The sequence below is a fragment of the Misgurnus anguillicaudatus genome, chromosome 5, assembly GCF_027580225.2.
Source record: "Misgurnus anguillicaudatus chromosome 5, ASM2758022v2, whole genome shotgun sequence".
In the NCBI taxonomy this organism is placed as follows: domain Eukaryota; kingdom Metazoa; phylum Chordata; class Actinopteri; order Cypriniformes; family Cobitidae; genus Misgurnus; species Misgurnus anguillicaudatus.
This window is the reverse complement of record NC_073341.2, coordinates 18,754,164-18,775,530: the sequence shown is the minus strand read 5'-3', so window position 1 is coordinate 18,775,530 and position 21,367 is coordinate 18,754,164. Positions and strand designations below refer to the sequence as shown.

Here is a 21,367-nt window from a genome sequence, read left to right as displayed (position 1 = left end):
AATAAACATTAGAAAAGTTCTTTTTTTTACAAAAAAAAAACCTTCATAAAATCATTGTAAGTTTATTTTAAATAGATGTAGGTCACTGTGGCTGGTACAAGAAATGCACAGTTCTGAAAATAAGTCATAATACAATTATTACATTAATGTGTAAAGTAAAACTGACACACTTGCTTGGTAACAAGTCGAATATTAAATGGTCTAAATTATGAAAAGCTTACCTCCTTGCTTATTTCTGGAATGCAGTATAATAAACAACAGATGTTTCATAAGTGACAGGATACTGTGATCCAACCATATCAACCTGAGAGGGAAATAACTTCCACAACAATACCACAATATTACTTTTCACATCAGTTCCTTTCACTGTAACAGAAATGTAATGACTAAATGTATAAATAAAACTCACTTACTATAGCATCTTTTGCGCTAAAATCACCTCTTAAATGTCCTAGATTTAAAAAGAAGGATGTGCAAATGTTAAACCTGGACACCTATTACAAAAATGACAATGGTTTGTGTACAGTATGAGATACGTATATATTTTCAAGTGCAAGTGAAATTTGTCAAAATTACTTACGTTTGTAAAGTATGTGAAAGACAAAGGCAACACAGCTTAGCAGGAGAATTCCCAATATTGAAAGTGATGCTATCCTTATTTTGTCCTCAGAGGAATTTGCTGGACTTGAAATGATAAATGGTGGATCTGGTGTTGTACTGGCTGTTATAACGTATGAAGTTGTATTGTTGTTTTAAATTAGGATCACATTCAACATTTTGAGGGACTGGACATTTAAGAACCAAAAGTTTAATCATTGACATCTAGTTTTTTTCTATTTTTGAAAGATTTAGAATAACAGATGCTTATAAAACTATTTAATTGTACAACTCACCAATATATAAATGTGTCCCTTTTCCATAAACAGTTTTAAGTGTGGGTATATCTTGCGTTACTTTGCAGTAATAAACACCAGTATGATGTAGCTGTATTGAATGCAGGTGAAGTGTTGTGGTGATTCTCTCATTTACATTGTAAAATTCACTCTTTGATATATATGCTTCCCTGTGCATGACAGTGAGATTAGTTTTTAACCACAACACATATATTCTGTCCACTTTTGAATCTGCTTGAATGTGACAGTTAATGCTCACATTTGCGCCCTCAGATGTGTTTATTATCTCAGGTGTTTGCTGAACAGATAGTCCAAATACAGGGATAAGACCTGAATAAAAAATAGTCTTCATTAGAATATTAAAGTGTTATTTCATTAGCCGTCTGACATGTTCACCATTCTTTACAAACAATTTTAAGTTTGTTCAGGAAAATAACAAAATGCAATACCTGTGAGAGAGATGATCATGAGGAGAATAGGGGGACTTGTTGTCATTTTATCTAAACAGCAGCACAGACAGATTTGTTTCACACATGAACAGAAGCAGGTGTCTGTGTGATGTATACTGTCAGTTGAAACAAAGCACATTATCTGCATAGTCTCACATGCACTTATAAAACCCACAGACAGGATACCACTGTTGACCTTTGTTGTCACATTGGTTTATTTATTTTTATATCTACTAAATTATAAATTAAATTCCAGCAAACATTATTTTGTAAATATTTTGTAAACATCTTTTAGATCTATTTCCACAAAATCAACAACAAGTGAAAAAAAGATTTTTAATTTCCTGCAATTCACTATTAGCTGGTATGCTATTGCTGCATTTACTATAAAAACTTGCCATTTTATTTTACAAATATTGTTGACCTTTTTGACTAGCATATAGCTATTGCTTTTATGGCGTTTGCTGTTTCCCATTTAGATGTAAGTATCTGCTAAATGAATTAATGTAATTATAAATTGAGAAGAACCAGCCAAATGAATGAGATATCAACCACAGGCTCTGTGATCGAGTCCTTCTGCCCTCTGCTGTTCACAGTAAAAAGTGCAGTCTGTACAGGTCTGTCCTTAAATTTGAAACTATACTGACAGCACGAATTCAAAGTTTACTTTATTGTCATTTCAGTCATACAACGTGTGCACAACAGAACAAAATTGTGTTTACCTGAGCCCGCATTTATACAAGGTAGCACGTACAAGATTGACAACAACATAAAACTGGTATAATATGCACTATTAGACAGATACAAATAATATATCAAATTGTTGGACAATAGTGCTATAGACTAAATATGTACGCTAAATATACACACAAAAAAACAAGATAACCAAAGAAAATAATGTATGACTCACAAAGTACAGTACTGTGCAAAAGTCTTAGGCCACCATGCCAGAATTAGATTTGTTGTTTTTGCAATGTTTTAGTAATCATATATAATTGTTTCTCAGTCTCTTTAATAGAATACATCCAGAAAATACAGAAAATGTGTATATAGTATTAAAAACTGTATAAAAGTATAAACTGATGAGTTTTTATGGTAAACTCCCCTTCCACTTGAGCAATAGCAGGAAACTGCAGGATCTCTTAAACCTAAATAAAATTAAATCCTTTTACCTTCATTCTGCTCAAAAAAGATGTGTTTATTGGCACAAGAGTTAACACTAAACACAGATGATGCCTAAAGAAGACATTTAGGCCTGAAAATTTAATTTTTTTATTTTTTGCACATATTTCCTGTATTTTCTGTTCATATCTTAATAAAATAGATTGACAACAATGATGGTGGCCTAAGACTTTTGCACTGTACTGTAATGTAAACATAAATACAATTGCTCAAAAAAGCAGCACAGGACATTCAGATTTTAAAATAAAAGAATGCAGAAAAATACAAAATTAAGAGTACACAAATGAAAACTAAAAATTTAATCCTACAAAAAAGCCCACTTGTGTCAAAAAAATATATTTTTTAATCACTCAAACTTGTAAACAAAAACACTTAGGCCTTCTAAATCTTGCATGACAGTCAGATGTTACTCTTAACCTGAATTGTGATAATAGCCTGTGGTCAACATGAATAAAACAGACAGTTGATGCTCATTAACATTTCTTTTTTTTTGTTGTTTGTTTCTGTTTGCATGTGAATGTTTTTGTAGTCATTTCTCTTAGTGTATCAACCCATGGCAATGGCAGCTGCAGGTGCAGCGCAGCAGCTGTGGTCAAAGGTAGGCTACGAAGGCTTTTGTTTTTTCTGCATCCCACACATCACCAAATGAACTTGGACCCAAATGAACTCTTCAATGTCTTTATATGATTTACTGTTAATGGAAACTGATTTTTTAACCAATGTACATGTTGCAAAACTGTTTACCTGTTCATTAAAATCACACTTGGTTGTATTGTATTGAATTGGGTTTTATTTACCTGTTCATATTTTTAAACATTTGTCTTTGAATGGTTTTGAATCGGAGCCAGACATGTGTGATGGCAGCTGCGACCCTATTAATGTGATATTAACATATTTACTGTTTTATGAATTACTTTCATATGTCGCCGCAAACTAACTACCTGTTTGCTACAGCGCAAAACTGTGAAAGTGTAACAGAAATACATTTGAATTAAATGGTGTTGTAGAAAATCTTTGGAGTTTAAAAGTCTTACAAGAGTAAAAATCTGTGTCACATCTATGTGTTAAAAAATAAAAATGACAAGATCAGATTTTTCATAATTTAAAAGTTTTTTGTTTATTTTGTTCATGTACTTTCATGACACACAGATAAATTGAGTGACTGGTAAATATAAAAAATTATAAATAGAGAAAATTTTAATTTAATATACTTTATAAAGTAAAATTAAAATGTTTTCTTTCAAAAAATTGTGGAAAAATCTAATTAAATCTGTTAATGTATGGAATAGCTGCAGTGACAAGATGAAATCATGTACAACAATTAGTAAATTCAAGAGATTATTTAAAAAATCATGTATTGAATGGCTATAAAAAGGACTTGAGGTTATAGCATGGTATATTAAAAGAAATGAATATAGTGTTGTATGTATGCATGTTTGCATCTGTCTGTGGTCTATGTATGTATGGGTATATGTGAGCTGTAGGTAGGTAGATATGAGGTGAATATTTATGTAAATAAGAATTGTGTGGAATCCTTGTGTATTTATCTAATTGATAAAACTAGAGAAAGGGGGTGGGATTTGAAAAGTTTATGAACTTCTTCCTACTCCTTTTGAACATGGGAATATATTTGTGTTTTGGAATTATTTATTATTTATAATAATTTTGGTTGAAAATGCTGAGAAGTACATGTCCTTATTTATCTGTGATTTTTATTTTTATATTTTTTTGTTTGTTTTGCATGTATGTATACACAGTATAAATACTTTATTATTATATATATGTATATTTTTGTATTTTTATTACATGTTCAAATAAACTTATTATTATTATTATTATTATTAAATTATTTCAAATGAAAGTGCCACTTAAGATCTGTTTAATAACTTTAAACAGTATGCCGTGTCTTGTGATTACTTTGGCATTTTTTTCACCTTTAGCTTTATAAAGACCCATGTCTGTTGATTCCCTCTTATGAAAGTAAGATGATCACCCCCACACATTTAAATATGTATATCAGTTCACACATTAAATAAACTACAATTAAATGAAATAATTATTTTAGTGAAACAGCTTGTTCAAGCATATGCTCAGGGCTTTAAGTTGCTGAATGTTTGCACATATATAACACATGTACATTTTATATTTCACATATGATATTTGTTATGATTACTTGTCAGTGCATGTAACAAAAAGATGATGTAAAATGAAGCATAATACTTGCTGTGGGTTGATAAGCATTAAATCTAATTTTGACATTACAAAGGGTTGTACCTTCACTATTATTGACTGTGTTTATTTAAATTTTCTTATTCAGTAATATCTTGACTGGGTGGGTGAATCTCCAGTCCTACACTGATGAGAAAACAAGATTTCAATTCTGCTTCACTATAAAGACATTTCTGCTTAAAACAAATTCAAACATAAGCTGACAGAACTGTCTGTAAAAGTGTGACAAATTTAAAAAAGAAACAAACTAAAAAGTATTATTTATAAAAAAATATAAAAAAAAATTAAAAAATCATGATTTTTATTTTATTTATTTTATGTAAATTATTATACGGAGGTTACAGTTTTAAAAACATTCAGACAAAGTACAATGATGCCAGAAAATCACCCTTCATCATTAGGTTTACTCTTTATGTGGACTTGAGAGTAAGTCACTGTATCTTCAGTACAGGACACTGCGGCAGATAGCAGAACTTCATAGTTCTGAACAACAAAAAGTCATAATTATTACATCTTGCTATATTAATATGAAACTGGTTATATTTATGTGAAAAAAAAGAATTCATATGCAAAATAAAGCAAAGTAATTTGTAAAATTATAGGCTTGCTTAAATATCGGCAATAAACTATTAACTAAGTTTAAACTAAGCATCACTTAGAAAATGTAAAATATCTGGACTCATAAAGTTCAACATTTACCTCATTCCTTGTTTCTCTGTTTTTTTGAATGTTTATTGCAGCATAGACAACAGGATTTTCAGCTGTGACAGCATACAGCAATCCAGTGGTAGCATGGTCCTGTCAGTAAAATAATTTTAAAAAACATCAGTTTATCCACTATCAAATAAACAAACACATTACAAATTACAAAATTCTGGGTTATAAACCTGTAGTTGAGTTAAAATAAACCAGCATAGGTATATTTATAACCAAATTGTTGGTTCTTTTCAGATTTTACCCAACCTTGAAAAGCTTTTTTTAATGTGTGTGGTTTATGTCAATGTCAATTTTATTTATAGCACTATTAAATACAGCTATGGGTTTACCAATGTGAACAACAAATAAAAATGTCAAAAGGGCAACATAAAATAATACTACTTATACTGTATAAATACTGTAAATGACATGATACTTACTATTGCTTCTCTACAGCCACTTCTATTGTTTTCTAGTTAAAGAAAAACATGCAAATGTTACAATTAGTCATTTCAACTCTAATAAACTAACTTTACATTCTTAAAAAAATAAAGTTTCCTTGTCCGACTGTACGTTGAGACCATTTACCAAATACTATTTCTGTTGCGTTAGTTTCTTTGAAGTGGATAAAGCTTTTACAGACAATAAAAATGTAAGTAAGAAATATCTTTAAAAACCTTTGACTGGTGCATTTAAAAATGATTCTTATATGGCATTGCTGTGAATAATCTTTTATGTTCTATAAAAATTATTTAGTGCTGCTGCCATGTTATTTTTAAGAGTGTATTCACAATGCATTTGTTCTTAGCCTAGATTGCATTACTTTTAAATAGAAAAGTTTATTTGTGACTCAAACAAAAAGTAATTTTGATAGACCTCTAAACATGGTAATATTACTTACTTTTGTAAAAGATGAAAAACATCAAAGCAATGCAGAGAATCAGCAAGAGAATTCCCAACCCTGAAAGTGTCGGCATCATCCCTGTGTCCTCAGGGAGATTTGCTTGGCTTGGACTTGAAGTTGTCACAGCTGCTGAATTATTCACTTTATTCGGTACAAAAATGTAGAGTTGGACATAAAATTAGGAATGTTTAACATAGAGACTTAAGACTGATGTAAATAATATTTGCTGGTAATAACAAAAATCTGTGAGCATTGTTTCTCTCTTTTCATAAATCATTTAGAATAGAAATATAACAAACGTAAATCTTACCAATATATACACGTGTCCCATTTCCATATACATCTTTAAGTATGGGTATATCTTGCCACACTTTGCAGTAATAAACACCAGTGTGATTTAGCTGTATTGAATGCAGCTGAAGTGTTGCAATGATTGTTTCATTTCCATTATATAATTCATTCTGAGATATATTATATGCTTCACTGTGCATGCCAGTAAGATTAGTTTTTAACCACGACACAAGTGTTCTGTTCCCTGTTAAATTTGCTTGAATGTGACAGTTAATGCTCACATTTGCGCCCTCAGATGCGTTAATTATCTCAGGTGTTTGCTGAACAAATAGTCCAAATACAGGAATGAAACCTAAAAAAGAAAAGAATTTTCATTTAAACAATCGAATTTTATTTCATTGGCCGTCTGACCTGTTTACCATTCTTTACAAACAATATTAAGTTTAGCAAGGAATACAACAAAAATAATACACACCTGTGAGACAGATGATTATGAAGAAAACAGAGGGACTTTTCATTTTATATAGCAGCACAGACAGATTGTTTCACACAGATGCAAGTGTTTGTGTGATGTATATCTCATCTACATAGTCTCACATGCTCATATGACACCCACAAACTGAGACAGGATACCAGTGTTGACTTATGTTGTCACATTAGAATGCCGATGAGATCCATCCTGAGATCCACAAATTGATAATTTTTTATAGATAGTAGTTTATTTATTTAATTATTATATGAAATAGTTATTTATATTACATTTTCTGCATAGCACTTTTAGCTGGTGTACTTTTGCTGCATCTACTTTTTTATCCTATAGATATGGTTGACCCTTTTAACTCTTGAATTGTGCTGTTTATTATTTAGATGTGAGTTAACTGAATAATACATGTAATTGTAAATATAAGGTGAAGAAGACCCAGCCAAATGAACAGATGTCAACCACAGGCTCCTCAAACAAGTCCTTCTGCCCTCTGCTGTTCACAGTAAAAATTGCAGCCTGCACAGTCCTGTTTTTGGACTTCTGCATTTTCTGTCTTGTTCTTGGATTTGAATTTATAATAACTACACAAACTTACATTTTAAAATTAAAAATACACAAATGAAAATCAAAAAATATTTTTCTGGTCAGTGTTAATGTGTGGAAAAGACCACTTGTTTCAAAAATTCAAATGACTATTTTATTAAAATTATTCAAAATATACACAAAAACTCTTAAAATAAATACCTATACAAAATATAAAAACCTATACATGCACATCTTTAAATGTTGCTTGTAAATCTCAGAAGGGCAGATTGTCTCTATGCAATTGAGCTTTATGGCAGATTGTATGTGGTCGTCAAATTTTCATCTGGTCACCATATCAAACAGCATACACTGATATACTTTAACACCAACTTTCACAATAAACATATAAATACTGTGTGCAATAGCAACACAACCCAGGAAATCCTGACAGTCAGATGTTACCACACTTCAGCAGACCATCCTGTCTAAGTATGATGATGCACTGTGGTCAGCATGATTAAAATAGTTGATGCTGATTACCATCTCTTCTTTCCTGTTTGTTTCTTTTGTTTGCATGTGAATGTTTCTGTAGCCATTTAGCGCACAACCCCACGGCATTGGCCGCCGCAGCAGCAGCTGTGGTCAGAGGTACGAGAGCTTTTGTTTTTTCTCCATCCCACACACATGACCTGTACTCACGAAATGAACTGACACCCAAACATGCTCTTCAATTTTGAGCTGTGCTATATGATTTTAATATGATTTACGGTTTATGATTTTAAAACCTCTGATACAGCATTCACTAATGACTACCAATGAGATTGTTTTTAAGAATTATGTCTTCCCTAAATCTTAAGGTTTTGTGATTGTTTTTGTGAAAAGCATGTGGTGATTGGTCTAATTCAAATAGAATGGATTCACTGCACATGCCACAGGGTTTATTTATTTATTTTAATTTAATATTTTTAAACCTTTGTTAACATTGTTGTTTTGAATTGGTGCCAGGCACCTAGAGATGTGACATATTTTTTATTTGATAAATTACTGGGTCCTGGTTCCTCTTATATAGAGCTAAACATGTAAATAATTTCATACGTTCTATAATAGCATTATAAGTTGGATATCAGTTTTATTTATTTATTTATTTATTTTTGGCTTCTTTCTGAATGTTTGGTTTCTCTTTATTGTTTATGTTTTTGTAATGAGATTTCCTGAAAGACCATTGTTGCACATTTGTGTAACAAAAGCCAGATTCAGTCTTATAGTGTATTTTAAAAACTAAGCCATTATTTTCAACAACAAAAATACAGTATGATTGGATATCAAAATTATTATTTTGATATTTTTGCATCTGGATTACAATAATCATGATCATGTATTTCCCAAACTTTTCAACCTTGTTCATGCAAAATATTGAACATCTGTTTATATAGTATATGTTTTTGAGATCTGTATATCTGTCAATGTGATAAGAATTTTTCTTAATCCGATTAAATTATTTCATATATCAGTGATCATTGAGAACTGTTGTACAACTTTAATCAGTTTGCAGTGACTTGTTTGTTTTGGTATTTTTATTCACATGTGGCTTTACCACATAAAGACTCACCCACAAATTATCTGTTATTGATTCCCTCTTATGAAAGTAACATAATCACCTACACACAACAAAATTTGTACTTCAGTATATGTGTATTTAAAATATACTACAATTAAATTAAATAATTATTTTAGGGTGAACAGTTTGTTCAAGGGTTTTGTGATTGCTGTTTTGCTAGGCCCTGTTTTCCTTTCAGCTACAGCATTGATGTCAATTAAGATGAATACATTAAATAATAAAATAATTTTTTTAAATTTGACTTAACTTCATGATTTAAAAACATTTTATTCATATTAAGCATGCAGTAACCAACACACTTCTTACTAAATGAACTTTCACAGTGTTATCATTTTATGTTAATTTGAAATCTATTAGTCATAAGTGCACTTAACAGAAAGATAAAGATACTGTGGGCCGCTAAGCAATTCTGCCATTACATGGAGTTGTGCATTTATTGCTATTGACTGTGTGTTTATTCAACATTTCGTATTCAGTAATTTCTTGACTGAGTGGGTGAATCTACAGTCCTACACTGATGAGAAAACAAGAATTGCTGCATCACGTAGACATTTCTGCTTAAGACAATTGAAATTCAATCTTCATTAAAAACAAATGAAGATTAAAGCTAACATCTTTATTAATTCAAACTGTTACAAACTCAGAAAGGTTACAGTTAACAAGATTCAGACAAAGTGAAATGAAAATCACCCTTTATCCTTTAGTTCACTCTTTATGTGGACTTCAGAGTAAGTCACTGTATCTTCAGTATAGGACACAGATACAAGAGCTTCACAGTTCTAAACAACAACAAGTTCAAAAGATCATCATTACATTATAATCATAATATAATATGAATATAAAACTAGTTGTAGAGTGTAAAGAATGTAAAATACCTCGTTTCTTGTTTTTACACTCTCTTGATTTTGTTGAATGTTTATTGCAGCATAAACAACAGTTTCAGGAGTAATCGGAGTTTGTTGTCCTAAAGCATCCACCTGTGAATGAAACTTCTTATAACATCCATGATCACATGAACAAGTTAATAAATTAATATATAATAAATATCACTTACTAGGGCACCATTTGCTCTAAGGTCACTTGTTTGCTGTTCTTTAAAAAAAAACATGCCAATGTGGACACTTAAATTAACGTCAATAAAATAACTTTACTTAACAATGTATTTGTATAAATTTAAATTAAATGGTAAGGCCTAAATGTCACATGTCAAACACTAATCATGTATGATAGACCTATACACGCTCAGAAATAAAAGTAAAAAAGTTGTCACTGGGATAGTACATTTTCAAAAAGGTACACCTTTGTACCCAAAGAGTGCATATTAGGTACAAATTGGCAGTTCAAAGATACATATTTGTACCTAAATCAATGGTACATATTAGGACCTTTTTTAAATGGTACTGCCCCAGTGACAGCTTTGTACCTTTATTTTTGACAGTGTAGCCTACTTTATATATAAATTGTACTTACTTTTGTAATGTATGTGAATGACAAATGCAATGCAGAAAATCAGGACGAGAATGCCCAAAACTGACAGTGACGATATCATCACTATGTTCCCAGAGGGAGTTGAAGTGGTCACTGTTGGACTTGGTGTTGTGACATCTGTTGAACTATTCACTATGAAACGTAAAGTTTGAGATGCTGTAAGCTGTAGCGACTGTTTAACATTGAGTTGAACTAATAATAGCTTGTTATTACACAAGCTGTAAACATACTTTAGAAAAAAAATGCTTAAATGTAAACCTCACCAATATATACACTTGTCCCCTTTCCGTATACAATTGTAAGTCTGGGCATATCTTGCCATACTTTGCAGTAATAAACTCCAGTTTGATTTTGCCGCATTGAATGCAGATGAAGTGTCGACGTGGCGCTTACGTTTCCACTATTTAATCGATGTTTATATTCAGAAGTATTAAATGTTTCACGGTGCATTTCGGTGATATTATTTTTTAACCACAAAACCATTATTCTGCACGTTTTTGGATCTGATTCAATGTCACACCTAAGGCTCACATTTGCCCCCTTAGATGTGTTTATGTTCACAGGTGTTTGCTGAACAGACAGTCCAAGTACAGGGATAAGACCTAAAAAAGCACAGACGATCTTATCGTACGAACAATACATACAATATTTAATAAAATAATTAAAAAATAATAATAAAAAAGAGACAACACATACCTGTAATAGAGATGATTATGAAGAAAGCAAAATGACTTTTCATTTTATCCAAACTAACCAAGCAGTTGGTTTCACACGTTTGCAGAGGCAGTGCTTGATCAGTTTCCTGTGTGATGTTACGTATCCTGTTCATCTTCACAAAAACTCTTCATTTGTCTTTACACTTAATCAACTATTTTTATATATATTTCTCTTTATCTTATTAACTTGTTTTTTTAATTCTTTAAATAATTAGTGCTCTGTGAAAAACGTCATTTTTTGGTGTAATGTTGTGTATTTATTGAAGAACAGGAGCCGCTTTTTCGTTATATTGATTAATAAGTGTGATACAGCGTTTATCCTCTGGGTTTCGCTGTTTTCCTCCCACCATGCAAAAAGTCGTGGGAATATTGCCAGTGCGCATTTCTTGGCAGCCTTGTAATGTGATTTTGGGGCCATTATCCATATGGCTTTATAAGTTGTAACATTAACACTCACTTCTCTCCCTTTGACAGATAATGGTAAGATGGGCAAGTAGACAGACCTTGTTTTTTCTATACTTGCCTCTCCTCTTACATCTTACAGTACAAAGCCTTTAAGTCTTCCCTCTCTCTCACTCTCCCTCTCTTAGTCTCTCTCTCTCCTCTTTTCCTCTGTAAAGTAGGATAGTGTTCAGCCCCAGTGGTAATTATGTCATAAGCCATATATGACTCACTCATCTTCTCATCCATTGCTTCTCACTCTTACTCAATCATCTGACATCCCCGGCTTCTTATTTCTCCTCCTGCTTTCCATTCAGTATCCTGAGACCTCAAGTAAATGTTCAACATCATTGCATCTTCCGCAGCTACCACAGAGTCTCCTGGTCCGTTTCGCATCATGAGTTCTGGTGTCCAGCAGTTGGATGAAAAGTCAAGCCGCTCTATAGATGGAAGTATTAGTGACAGTTTTGTAATGAATGCTGAGTCGCAAGGGCCTCCACCGTTGAGGAATTACATTTTTTTGACTATATTCACTTGTTTTTGTCCTGCGTGGCCTATCAACATTGTGGCATTGGTTTTTTCATTGATGGTAAGTAGCAAGCACGAATATTTCATGTTTTTTTAGGATTTACAAATATAGGAAATGAGAATTTACATTACATCCGTATTATGTCTAAAGTGGGTGAACATAAACAGCTGCGGTGCCCAAATATTGAGTAGGGCAAAGTGTTTTGTCAGTGTTTTTGTACTTGCGGGTTTACAGTCCTTCAGAGTGTGTGATGCTTGTGGCTTTGAAAACTGACTGATCCTAATGTACTAATGGTTCAGCTAGACGTATAAGTGTTATGAATAGTCAGGCTTCGGGTATCTGTGAAGTGCATCGTGGCACTCCCATACATGCAAGAAAACTGCATACACTCTCACACACTTCTCATACACACTTTTCCCCTACTGACATTCATACACATTGCTGTCTGGACACACGCTTGCACGAGACATGTGAAAGATGTAGATTATAAGAACAACTTATGATATGATTTTTTTTACATGAAGTTTCTCAGGCTGTCTTTCCTAACCAGCGGGTTTTAGAATAGATGAAGAGGAAAGTTTTTTCAGTGGTTAACAACCATATTTTCACACCTTGACCTCAGCATGTGAAACATGTTTTTACAAAAACCCAGCAAGTCACGTACACCTAACTACTTGCTTTTTTAAATGTCAGTATATTTCATATCTGTGTTTATATATACACGTGTGTGTGGCTATATATTTATTTATATACATGTGGTTGTAACATTTTTAACATCAGTACCCCTCCATTAATACTAGAAATATGCCATTATATAAATCAATCATTATAGTGGTTATCATTCAGCATTATTATTATTAGTATTATTATTATAATTAATAATAATAATAATAATAATAATAATGTTATTATTATTATTATTATTATTATTATTATTTCTTTTTATTATTATTATTATTTTTATTATTATTATTATTATTTATGTTATTAATAATAAGTCTTTTCTTAAACACTACTGTGGGTAAACATAAACTAACCACATAGACTAACTAACATTCACCACACAAACTGACTACAAATATAATTTTATATAAATATTATGTAAATATCACACATATTTACAAAATGTATAAACAATACATTAAATAAAAAAATAATCATCTTTATTATTTATTCATCTATCTATCTGTCTATTTATTTTGTTTGTTGTTGTACAGCCCTAATATAAAAATTTGGTACTACCTGAACCTGCTCAAGAGACACTCTTTGTTGTGTTAAAAACACACAATATGTAATTGTTTAGGATCAACACAGTAAATGTGTTATCTCTAATATCTCTGTGATATTATTGGAACAACACATTTGTGTTACTTTAAACACAAAATCACACATAATGGGGCGGTTTCCCAGACAGGGATAAGACTAGTCCTAGACTAAAATTAATAAATGTAAGAGCTGTCCAAACTAAAAACAACTTGCACTGACACATCTTAAAATACATCAGTGTCCTTTGTTTTGATTCAAATGCACAAACTAATGTTTTTAGTCAGGCATGTTTGTTAAAACTAGTTATATTTCCTAATTTAACTAAGGCCTAGTCCTGGTTCAAGCTAATTCCTGTCCAGGAAACCACCCCAATGTGTTTAATAGCATAACACAAAACAATATGTTAATATTTAACACTTGTGAGTTGGTTGGCATTTACAGTGATTCATGCCACAGCCTGTGATTCACCAGGACAAACACGATCGATCACGTTTAGCAGCTGTCGATTCCCATCATACTCCCCCCACTCAACAATCAATCTGTGGCTTTCAAATGCTAAACCCAATCTAGATTCAGGTCTCAATGGGGCAAAGTGCAAGGGCTTGCTGTGGAGAGCAACACCTCTAGTTTCGGGTTGACTCCTGTGCTGGCATCTCGCCCTCAATAAAGGCGATTACAGCAGCTGCGGCTGCCAAAGCAAAGGCCGTGAGATGAGCATCGCAAATCACGCAACCCAGAATATTGCCCCCTGACACAGTGGGGGCTTTACTGTATGCATGTAGCTGTGGGGACTCACATACTGATGAAAAATGTATAGCTTGAATGCACTGCGAGTCTCTTTGGATAAAAGCATCTGCCAAATGCGTAAATGTAAATGGATCACTGCTATACACAAGTTAAGATGATGTTTATCTTCATGAGAGCAGAGATGTTTGCTTTTAGACCACCTGCTTTCATGTAGACCTTCTTTGTTAAATGCCGCATGTGAAAGAAGTACAGAGAAATGTTAGTGAAGCCAGATCATATTTGTCTTCCGGTAAATATGATTTAGTGCCAGTGATCTATAGATCTCAGTTTTCTGTCTGATTTTATTAAGAGGGCTGCTGGCATTATCACTACACCATTCATCGCTCCCTGCTTTATGGGCCATGCACTGTACAGAGGTCTAGTTTTCATTTCGTACCTTGTCACTGATAATAGTATATATAAATGCTAAAAGTGCTTTTTAAAAACAAGCTTTTTCTACACTCTAAGAAAGGATGTGTTTATTTTTATGTTGATTTTGTGTTAAAATAAAACACAAGTTGTGTTAAAAGTAACACAAATTGTGTTGTTTTTAATAATAACACATAGGGGTGGTTCCCGGACAGGGCTTATCCTAGTCCTAGACTAAAATGCACGTTTGAGCTGCTTTAATTTCAAAACACCTTGCACTGACATATTTAATCAGTAAGATTGTTTTGTCTCAGAATGCACACCAGGAATGTTTTTTGTTAGGTTTGTTTATAAAAACTACTTAAATGTCATAAAATAACTAAGTCTTAGTCCTGGATTAATCTAAAACCTATCCGGGAAACCACCCCGTAGATGTGAGGATTCTGGGACAATGCATTTAGTGTATTGCAGAATCAACACTAATGTGTTTGTTTTTAACACATCCGAATTCTAATATCATTGAAATAAACTTTATAATCAGGATTAATTAGTACTTTTTAACAAATACAGCAGAATTTTGTGTTTTCTAGTCTTTTGTAAAGAAACAAAGAAATCTAAATAAATATTTTTCTGTAATTTATGGAAAATGGTAATATTAGTGATAGAAAAAGTAATTATTATAATAATTACAAAAGAATGTTTACACGTAAACAAAAATTTCCAAATGTGTCTTTTGTACTGAATTTATACATTTTGTAAGCTGGGTTGCCAGTTGCAAACCTTATGGGTCTGTTTCCTGGACAGGGTTTAGATTAATCCAGGACTAGGTAATAGTTGGCCTATATTAGGACATTAAAGGGATAGTTCACCCAAAAATGAAAATTCTGTCATCATTTACTCACCCTCATGTTGTTAAGAACCTGTATAAATGACTTTGTTTTGATGAACACAAAGGAAGATATTTTCTGGAATGTTTGTAACCATTCTTGAACCCAGTTTACTTCCATAGTATTCTTTTTTTCTACTGTTACAATGTTACAAACATTTCTCAAAATATCTTCCTTTGTGTTCAACAGTACAAAGAAATTTATGGGGGTTTGTCTCAACATGAGAGTGAGGAAATGATGACAGAATTTTCATTTTTGGGTGAACTATCCTTTAAAGTAGTTTTTACAAGCAAACCTTACAAAAAACATTACAGGGTGGTTTTCCGTACAGATATTATCTTAAACCAGGACTAGGCCTTAGTTTAATTAGGAAATATTACTAACAAACATCCCTTATTAAAAACATTACTTGTGTGCATTTTGAGGCAAAACAAAGGGCACTGCTAAGATATATCAGTGCAAGTTGTTTTCAGTTTGGACAGCTCTTAAATTTATTTTAGTCTAGGACTAATCTAATCTCTGTCCCGGAAACCGCACCTGTGTATCTTAAGACAAAACAACAGCGATATATGTTAAGGTGTGTCAATGCGAGGTGTTTTTAAATTAAGGTAGCTTAAACGTGCATTTTGGTCTGCCCAGTCTGGGAAACCATCCATATATAAAACAAAGAGAAATAACAATAAAGGTTTCTATTTGATATAGTTTAATATTTTATTAACTTCTCTTTTCCTGACCATTCACTCAAAAAAAAAAAAAAAAAAAATGCTGAGGTATTTTCAACCCAAGTTGGGTCCAAAAATATCAAACTCAACCCATGGGATGTACACGGAAAAATACATTTTGCACTTACATTTTTAAGTTTAATCAACTAAGATTTATAAGTCATTTCAACTCTCTTGACATGTGGTAAATTGCTATAAAATAAAGTGGACATAACAAAAGCAAACTCAACTTGATTTATTAAGCAAATCACCACTAGTTAATACAGTTAAAATGACTTGTATATCCAAGTTAATTACATTTAAAAATTAAAGTGCAAAAAATATTTTTACAGTGTAAATTATACTGGGGTATTTCAACCCATTGTTGGGTCAAATATAAATATTTTCTGGATTAATTTAACCCAATGGCTAAGCTCGTCCCATTTTTTATTTAGGTTGGAGGCAATGTTTTGCACCCTTTTTTATAAAAAAAAATGCCAAATATTTTGCCAAAATGCAATTATCTCTCTCTTTCTTATTCTCTCACTCTGTAGTCTCAAAGCAGCTATGATACCGAAGACTATGAAGGAGCTCAGCGGCTGGGGAGGAAGGCTCTTCACATGGGAATTGCCTCTCTTCTTATTGGCCTGCTGATCATTATGGTCTTCATTATTGTACACTTTACAACGGTACTCATCTGCACAACCTACAAGCATTAAAGCTTTTGCTTAAGCGGTATTCTTCTGCATGTCATTTGTTTAAGAATTTATGCTTCATGTTTTTATAATGTATGTGCTTGCTCATTTGATATTTGCTATGTATATCTTTGTAAATGTGGTATTTAATCTGCCTCTTTGCTCATTTTATCTTAACAGCACACAATCTGATGGTGAAAATAGAAAACAATCTGATGTTGATCTGTTCCAGTGCAAACAGGAGGACACTGTGAGCTCACACCAGAATGTGGTTTCGTAGTGGCGGCACCACTTGCTTGAACCATCCTGGATTCATAAGTAATCAATATTATGAAATGGAATGTATTAAAAGGTCTGATTTGCTAAAAGCATGGCCAAAAGGACTACAAAAAAACAAGTGACATACTATTCATACCAGTTTGTAACAATATCTCAAAGATTTTCTAGTGATGCCACGTCTTTCTGCAGGCAACACATTTGCATCTACGTTGTGTATAATGACACCTCAAATCTTGTTCACGTGTATAGTTTCAGAGGTGGGAATTGTGTCTGCCCTTAATAAATATTGAAATGATGCTTTCATACAAACATCTAATGGATGCTTTTACAGAAAAGAAAATTTAAACACCCTGTGGAATGATGTATGGGTGATTGTATAAAAATAACTATAGACGATTTCATAGGACGCATGCATGCTGTCATGGTTACGTGCCTGGTCCAATGTTAACTTCCGGTCTGTGTTTGTTTATCAGTGTTGCTAGTGGCTAAACTGACCTCTAGAACAAATACCTTGTCGAAAATAAAAAGAAATCGGTTTCCTAAAGGCGAGGAAAGACGGCCAGCATGGATCCCTGCAGTCAAGAATTCAAGGATTCGTAACTAACATTGTATAGACCGTTTCATCGGGCGCACGTGCGGTGACGCGATAAGCGTCTGTTCCGAACTTTACTTCTGGTTTCTGTTTGTTTAATAGTCTGACTAGTTGCTGAAACTGAACTCTTAAACAAATACCTCGTCAAAAATAACAAATGTTTTGCATTCCTATGTAATCTACGTGTTGTTTGTTTTGCTTGTTATATAAATAAACTACTTTAAAAGGACTTTTGTTATTTATTCTTTGCGGAGTTTACCGGAAGTTACGTGATTTATGTTGTTTATGTTGTTACTGCTGAAACGGTCTATACATGAATTTTACACGGTAACTTTAGCTAAGTAATTTACGTATTTATTTTGCTTATTATCAGAAATAATCTACTCTGGAAGGACTCTGGAAGGTTATTGTCTTTTGCAAAAGTCTCCAGAAGTAAAGTTTGGGCCACAAAAGCCATTTGTTTATGTTGTTGTCGCTGAAACCGTCTATAGTGCGATAGAGTTTTTTTACCGAAAAAATACATGTTAAGTGTATGAAATGACTCAATAAATACTCACTTATCATTGCATTAGTGGCTGCCTTATTTTATTATGAATTACAGCAAGATATCAATGTCTTTCTTGTGGACTACCCACTTCCATTTCTTTCACATCCAATGTAATCTGCAGCGTTTGGAGTTTCCTGTATTCTGATATGTAATATTATAGCCAGCTAAGGTTAAATATAGCTAAATCATCTGCCAGACCTGAGAATCAGAGCAAACAGTTCCTGCTGCAACTGAACATACGCAATGGTATTTTTTGTAAGGTGTTTAATCAACTTAACTGTAGGGTATATTTTTTTGTACTCATCTTTCAGACTAACTAACTGACAGACTAAATAACTAACTAATGACTTACTAATGCTTTACTAGGTGTTACCATCAAGAGTCAAGAGTCACATACTGGTAGTCCCCCTCACTGCTTTTCTCACCCATGTCTGTTTATTAGTGTGGACACAGCTCTATTTACCTCAGGAGATTATTGTCGGTGTCATATAATGACACTGTGATACTGGATTGCCATATAAATGTTTATGAGTTTATTAGTAAGACATGTAATTAAACACAGCTGGCTAATTCCATCAAAGAAAACATGTAATGCCAAACTGTCTAAAACTATGATGATAATAAAAAATAAAAAAATAATATAATTATATAGTCTGATTGTATAATAAAAAATAATGGTGAAAATGATTATTATTGATCAAACTAAAAACAATTTCATACACAAATGTAAATACTGTAATATAATATAATTTACTCTAGTATACATTAGTATTTGCTGTAGTAAAGTGTAGTAAATTGTAGTATGTTTTGGTAATTATCATATACTACAAAATATAATAGAGCAGTATTCTTCAACCTTCGTCGTGGAGGACCCCCTTCCAGAATGTTTTAGATGTCTCCTTAATTAACACACCTGATTTAACTCAGTAGCTAGTTAGGGAGACATTCTGGAAGGAGCCTGATGAGTTGGTTCAGGTGTTTTAAATAAAGAGACATCCAAAACTCTCTGGAAGGGGGTCCTCCAGGACCAGGGTTGAAGAACACTGCTATAGAGGGTATGCATGTGACGTCACCTTCGGCGAATGTGACTGCTGTTACGCCCACTGAGTGGCAAAAAACAGAGCGGCAGCATTTGAGAACAGTGTGAAATCAGCAAAAACATGGTGAAAACGCGTCTAAATGGGAAAAAGCTGGTGTGCGACAGATTAACAAGAATTCTGAGCTATCGTTTCACAGACTGCCAAAAAAACATCGAAAGGAGAAGTTATAGTAGAAATAGATTGCTAATGCCAACGTCCAGACCACAGGAGGGTTGATGTTATTCTATTACATTTCATAAATAAAGTTTTTGTTTTACATTTAATATTTAAGTATATTAACATACTTTTACTCAAGTGAAAGTACACAATTTTAATGTAATTAGGTATTAAATAGATTTTTATATGCAATATTAAAGAATACACAGTATGATTCTATGCTTTAGAATGCAGTGAAGTAATGTTTTTCCCAATACAAACAACGTAATAAAGCACAGATGCTTGGAAAATGTAACTAATGTAACTAATTATTGTCCACCTCTGCTATCAATTCCAACTAAATTCAATATTCAATAGTTTTAGTGCCATTTTCGCAGCAGCTGCTATGAAAACCAGCCATTTTGTTGAACATTTACAGATGTGGCCTTTAAAAACGCGCGTTTTCTCCCGCGGCATTCGCCAATTCGTCTCGCACAGTCCCGCAGCATTCTGCAAGTGCTTTCGGGGGGGCTGCTTTTCCCTTTCCCTTAATGTGTTTCGCTTCAAAGAATATCCACCAGGTGGCGCATAAAAACATTGTCATTGCCGTTGTTTCCAGAAGTTAATAAGGGCATTGCTGAATATTTTACATTGAAAACAGCAAAGTGATATGTCAACCCCTTCTTGCAAGCATAACAGCGCATACAAATATTAAGATGACTGTACGTGCAATGCGCATTTATAGTAAGTGCAACAGATAATTTAGTGTGAGCCTAATAAACGCGACTGTATTTACAATGAATATCTTAATTATTTGTGTTGTCGAATTTTGACACCGTTTCATTGTTTGTTCATAATATTTATAATTGTCAGTTTTTCAAAAAGTATCAATATTTTAAAGAGATTAATGTGGTATAAAAAAAGACATGTTTTAAAGTTTAAAATGTTGTAAAAATATAGTAGTATTCTTATATTTTAGGAATAACAATATGATACATTTATACTGCGCTAAAATGCTTTACATATGGAAAGAGGAATTCTTCTCAGAACAGATATTTTTATGTTATTATTAAGACGTAGGCTACATCTAATAAAATAGCGACAGAGAAACTGTGCCTTTTGCGGACGAAAAACACCTCCGAAATATTGAGTTTATGAATATTTACACTTACAATATGTACTTTGTGAAATGTGTGTGTAAAATAATCAATTTTATAACATGTGGCTGTAGAGACAAACACGCTGCGTCGCCTTTCAGATATCTTACACGTTCGCATTCAACACTTTTCAAAACGTATTTATTAAATCTAATGAATAATTATAAATTATGACATGAGAAAATTAGAAGTGTGCAAAAGAGCACAGTTCAGATATTGTTAATTAAAGCGGTTTTATACACCTTTCTGCCTTGTTTAAATTAACAAGCATTTTATTTGCCACTGTCAACACGTTTTGTGATTGATTTAATGATTTATTACAGCAACTTCTATGAAGCAAAGCTATTGTACTAAGCATCTCTATATATGTAAATATATATATATATATATATATATATATATAATGTT

At 32.6% G+C, this 21,367-nt stretch overlaps 2 protein-coding genes across 2 annotated transcripts; one reads left to right on the top strand and one right to left on the bottom strand.

Annotated features, from left to right (window-relative positions):
• Positions 1–9,872: 9,872 nt before the first annotated feature.
• Positions 9,873–11,635, bottom strand: tmigd2 (transmembrane and immunoglobulin domain containing 2). Its single transcript, XM_073867347.1, has 6 exons — positions 11,456–11,635; positions 11,023–11,361; positions 10,742–10,891; positions 10,326–10,363; positions 10,147–10,248; positions 9,873–10,050 (listed from the first exon to the last, which is right to left on the bottom strand). The coding sequence occupies exons 1-6, from the start codon at positions 11,586–11,588 to the stop codon at positions 9,958–9,960; spliced, it is 855 nt and encodes a 284-aa protein (XP_073723448.1). The 5' UTR covers positions 11,589–11,635; the 3' UTR covers positions 9,873–9,957.
• Positions 11,636–12,033: 398 nt separating this feature from the next.
• On the top strand, positions 12,034–19,172 carry LOC129414446 (transmembrane protein 233). Its single transcript, XM_055168508.2, has 3 exons — positions 12,034–12,505; positions 17,009–17,143; positions 17,330–19,172. The coding sequence occupies exons 1-3, from the start codon at positions 12,254–12,256 to the stop codon at positions 17,339–17,341; spliced, it is 399 nt and encodes a 132-aa protein (XP_055024483.1). The 5' UTR covers positions 12,034–12,253; the 3' UTR covers positions 17,342–19,172.
• The last annotated feature ends 2,195 nt before the right edge of the window (positions 19,173–21,367 follow it).

What these genes read in the sequence shown, in the direction of transcription:
- LOC129414446 (XM_055168508.2), top strand. Translation starts at nt 12,254, where the DNA reads ATGTTCAACATCATTGCATCTTCCGCAGCTACCACAGAGTCTCCTGGT. An exon ending in CATTGGTTTTTTCATTGATG is followed by an intron (nt 12,506 to 17,008) that starts GTAAGTAGCAAG and finishes CTCACTCTGTAG; the next exon opens with TCTCAAAGCAGCTATGATAC.
- tmigd2 (XM_073867347.1), bottom strand. Translation starts at nt 11,588, where the DNA reads ATGAACAGGATACGTAACATCACACAGGAAACTGATCAAGCACTGCCT. An exon ending in CATAATCATCTCTATTACAG is followed by an intron (nt 11,362 to 11,455) that starts GTATGTGTTGTC and finishes GTGCTTTTTTAG; the next exon opens with GTCTTATCCCTGTACTTGGA. An exon ending in GGGGACAAGTGTATATATTG is followed by an intron (nt 10,892 to 11,022) that starts GTGAGGTTTACA and finishes TACGTTTCATAG; the next exon opens with TGAATAGTTCAACAGATGTC.